Source organism: Astatotilapia calliptera, chromosome 10 (genome assembly GCF_964374335.1).
Source record: "Astatotilapia calliptera chromosome 10, fAstCal68.1, whole genome shotgun sequence".
In the NCBI taxonomy this organism is placed as follows: domain Eukaryota; kingdom Metazoa; phylum Chordata; class Actinopteri; order Cichliformes; family Cichlidae; genus Astatotilapia; species Astatotilapia calliptera.
In genome coordinates, this window is record NC_137431.1 from 34,427,407 (window position 1) to 34,431,976 (window position 4,570).

Below are 4,570 nucleotides of genomic sequence, written 5' to 3' on the forward strand. Positions count from 1 at the left end.
GCTTCTCTGAGAACGCTGATGAACTGTTCACGGTGAGGAACATGATTCATGTTGGTGAAGCTCTGCCTCTCTGAGAACCTCTTTTTATCCTCGATCATGTGACCGAGCTGCTGACAGGTCACATGATCAGCTGGTAAATCTTCCTCCGCTTCTTCAGCACGAGCTTTTCTGAGATGGCTCATTCTCTCACTTTAATCTTTTGTTTTCTGTGTTCGATCACGAATAAAATATGAGCTCCTGTTTTCGTCCCGACTTTTTCAGGTTTGCTCTGAGCGGTGCAGTTCCTCTGACGTCCAGCAGAGGCAGCAGTGAGCCCGTCCCCATAGACCCCCATGTTAAACAGCAGATGTAAACATTTCACAGCCCGATACACAAACTGTTTTGGTAAACAATACTTTTACTTTGAATACTTGGAGTACATTTTTCAGAATGTGCAGAGGTGGCTTGACTGCACAGATGCATGCTGGGTAACGACCCTGGCCTTCGGCACTGATGGAGGCCCTCCATCGGGCTGACCCGGGGTCGGGGCAGTGCCAGCTGATCCGGGGTTCGTTTGTTCCTCTGTTTGGCATTTCAACAGCGTCGCTGCAGCGAGTGGGTGCAGCTGCAGACGCTGTTCCGCTCTGTGGTCAGACGGGGGGTGGGGGTGATGCTGCCTTCATCCATCCCCCACTTCACTTCCTCTCAGAGAGAGAGAGAGAGAGAGGAAAGAGAGACGCAGAGAGAGAGACTGAAGGAGTGGAGGAGGAGGAAGCCATTTTGGGCCCGGGTGACATGTCTGCCTGCTCTTTGCTGCCTGCGCTGCCGGACGGACGCTCGCGCAGTTAGACCGGACGACTCGGTTTGGGGAAGTAAAAGCTGAGACGCTCGCAGCTCTTTGCTTTTCTGTCTTTCAGAGACGTCTGAGTCTTCACAGGAAGAGGCGGCGAGGCCCGTTAGTCAGACTGCGGGCTGAAGGAGAACAACGGCGCAGAAACTACGAGCCCGATCACTTCCTCAGAGGACGAGAAGCGAGCTCAAAGATCGCCTCTTTCTCTCAGATGTTAGCGTGCTCTGGGTCTGACAGCAGCCGGGCTGACGTCGTGCCTTTGAGCATCGAGCAGGATGAGTTCGGACCGCGTGCCGTCCAGGTCGGACATGATGGGGTGGAACCCGCAGCAGCTGGCGGACTACCTGAGAAGGGTGAGGCCTCCGTCCGTACTGTTTGTGCGTCCTCGTGTACGTCCTCGTTTTCAGCTCCTCGGGATCCTCCGAGCGGCGGGGTCAGCTGACTCATGCTCAGACGGCGCCGTGAACCAAACCGAACGTTAGTGAGCAGCAGCTCACCTCAGAGGCTCAGGTGAGCTGCTGCACCTGCCCGACACGGAGCTCGATGAGACGTGGTGACCGCAGCTTCGGTGTTTGATGCCCTGTGTTTGAAACATTGGCGTAGCGTGCTGATCAACAACACTTCAGTAAAGCTCTGGCTCGCTGTTAGTGCAGTGACCTCACTGATGATGTCATTCAAAATGCAGAGGTGCAGTTCAGACGGTCAGTCAAACAATGGTAATAATGCAAACTTTCATGCGATCAGACGTGCAGCCAGCTTCATGTGTCAGCCCGATGCTTCTGGTGCTTTGTGCATCTGTAGTTAAAGGCTGGACTGAGTAACTGTCGTCGGCTCTGCCACAGCGTGATTGCGTACAGCTTTCCTGCTGATCGCAGGGATGGTGACATTTTTCTGCAGAAGTTCAAACGCTGTGACGTAACGACTCAGAGAAGTTTAACGAGGAAGTGTTTGTGATGCGCTTGGATAAAAGTCCCCGAGAACAAGGACAAAGGCAGCCGGGTGTCAGTTACACTTCAGAAGCAGCAGCGTTAGCCGTTAGCTGCTCGCGTCTGAAGGCGGCTGCATGAAGAGGAGTGAGATGTGACAAACTGCCGGGTTTCCCCTTCCTGTGCATCTCTTATAATCTAAACAGTTCGTCTTACTTTAACAGACTTTAACATCTGATCACGTCTGATTATTTTTAGGTCACTGAGCAGCAGTTTGATGGTGCAAAGTATCGGAGCAGACAGGTGGAGCAGATGAAAGCTGTACGTCGGCGCAGAGCCGCAGGAAGTGTCGTTATTTTCCATTTGGGGTTTGATGGGGTTATTTAAGGCCTACGGTGTTTCAGCATGCGTGCTCGGAGGCAAGAATAGCAACATGTGGGAGATAATAACTGTAACTTGTTACAGACGCGGCCAAACATTCAAATCATGGGGTGAACTTCTGTAGAAGAAATCCCTGTGGGCTTATTTTCACTCTGAATGTCTCCTCACTGATCTCTGCACAACAAGCCTGCGGGACGTTCGCTCAGCGGAGACGCTTCAGTCCCGTGCAGATCGTCCACCCCAGCATCCTCCTCTGTCACACGCTGTTCATGTCCTCCTTCGCTACATCCATGAACCTCCTCTGAGCTTCTTCCAAACCACCTCAGCCTCTCTGACTCTGATGCACTCGTCCCATATCTCCATCTTCCACCTACTCCACCCTATCTGCACTCTGTGCTTCATCAGCATAAAAGACTGGCTCTATCAGCGCGACACAAAGTTTCCGAGCGATTCTTTTATAGCGTCTGATGTCAGAGGCTTTTAATGATTGGTGGATGCAACCCACAGACTCCTTTACCACTCAGGCTGCATCGTGTTCATTTATCAAATCTGTTCAAACGTGGGCTCGTTCTGCACCAAGAAGAAGAATCGTCATGACAACACGAAACGTGGAAAAGAGGCCGATGCCTGTTTGTGTCGAACCTCAGACCAGCTCTGTGAGCTCATCTCACTGATGCTGACGAGTCGCTCGTGCTTGGCTATGTTTTGAGAATCAGCAGGAAATCTGAGGAAGTCTGTGTGGGACAAAATGACGCTAACGCTTCAGTCCCGTCCATAAGCAGTTACAGCTGAAAGTCTGGAGCGAGGCGGTGTGGCCAGCAACTGTGACATCAGAAACCGATTCTTATCTTTGCTTTGCGTCACTGCGTGTGTGTGAAATGCACTATACACAGGTACACACACACACAGGTCTTTATCACCAGCTTCCACATTTATTTATAGTTTTCCCAGGTTATGATATGAACACAGTCTGACAGCTGCCGGTCCCAGCTGATTTCCCCCCCCCCCCCCTGCTCCTCTCTGTCTCACTATAAAAAGGGAAGGAAACCATTATCAGTCCAAATCGCCATCAGCTGTTCTCACCGGCATCTCCAGCACCGCCGCGTTGAGCCCACTGCACCACTCCTCCCCTGCAGCCGTGCCCGGGACCACACCTCCGCCACAGTGTGTTAGTTTAGATGTTTCACATTCGCAGAATCGTCTGCGGAGAACATCACGTCCATACGTGAGGAAGAATCGGTATTTCCTGGAAGACAGAAAAGAATCGAATAAGAAACAGTGATAATAAAACAATAATAATAAATAGATGTGTTCATATTTGAATGATATGTCCCTGTGACGTCCCTGTTGCAGATGAATCTGTCCGGCTGTGACAAAGTCGTGCTGAAGCACTCCATCTCTGGTTCCAGATTTGTGGTGAGTTCAACTCAAGAAAATAAAACTGGAAAAGGAAAGAAGGGTGTAGGGAAGGATGTGACCCTGTTTGTTTTTGCAGAATCTGAGCGACAACGACCTCCAGAAATTCCCTAAACTTCATACTCCGTGAGTACTGCCCCCTGCTGCTGCGCTGTGGTACTGCAGTCGGCCTGGGCCACAGCTTTGATTGAGAGACATTTTACTGGATCAGTACTGTTAACAGAAAGTCTTCACTTGTAACCAAAGCTGGTGTTTGATGTTAGATGTGCTGATTATGTGGTATAGTCTGAACGCTGAGGGAGACCCAGGCGAGGGTTAACCACACTGTGACGTCATGTATCCATGTCTCTGCAGGATGATCTCCAAACTCAACAGTGAAATCAACAAGAAGGAGAAGAGGGGAGGCTTCTTTATTAAAAAGTACGTTCATGTTCTGCTTATAACAACAGCCTGTGCTTTAATCGTGGCAATGAAACGACAGTCTGGTAACCACTGGTGTCTCCTATACATCTGTTCAAGCACAAAGTCCAGATAGGGCCAGAATACTGTTGGACTGTGTTCATAGAAGAACCTGTATCTTATTCTGAAAGGCTCGCTCATGGAGCACGCCAGCAGACAGTGAAGGTTGATTCACACAAACCGTTTTCTGAGAAACGCATCACCTCATGTTAATCGCAAAATTCATGTTGCGTTGCTAAGCAATGGCTAGCTGGCTAACGTTAGCTTATTTGCTTGCTAGCTTTATTGCTGGTAAAACACTGTCTGAATTAGTGACTGACCGACCTGTCAAACTACTTTAGCAGCTAAAATGATCGTAACGTTAAATAAGGGTCGATTTTAGCATCACATGTCTGAACAAACAACCACCTGAAACGCCTCCGGGCACTGATTTGTTGTTAATGATTTCAAAGATTTATCAAGACTTTGCTGAGTACATGAAACTGATGCAGACTCTGAGCAGCACGCTGACGTTAGCTCGCTGGTTGCTGTTATAATGTGGTTTGTGTGAAATTGTTTG

The 4,570-nt window shown here is 49.6% G+C and overlaps 1 protein-coding gene across 5 annotated transcripts in view; it reads left to right on the top strand.

Annotated features, from left to right (window-relative positions):
• Positions 1-508: 508 nt before the first annotated feature.
• Positions 509-4,570, top strand: part of lcp2a (lymphocyte cytosolic protein 2a) — a 12,852-nt gene continuing 8,790 nt past the window's right edge. For 2 of the 5 annotated variants that reach the window (XM_026182885.2, XM_026182887.2), the window contains exons 1-4: positions 516-1,182; positions 3,490-3,552; positions 3,632-3,678; positions 3,907-3,972. In XM_026182885.2, coding sequence (XP_026038670.2) covers positions 1,105-1,182; positions 3,490-3,552; positions 3,632-3,678; positions 3,907-3,972 — 254 coding nt within the window. In that variant the 5' untranslated portion in view covers positions 516-1,104. Of the gene's footprint in view, positions 1,183-3,489; positions 3,553-3,631; positions 3,679-3,906; positions 3,973-4,570 lie in introns of all 5 variants that reach the window. The other 3 variants (XM_080307644.1, XM_026182890.2, XM_026182886.2) reach the window with 3 other exon arrangements.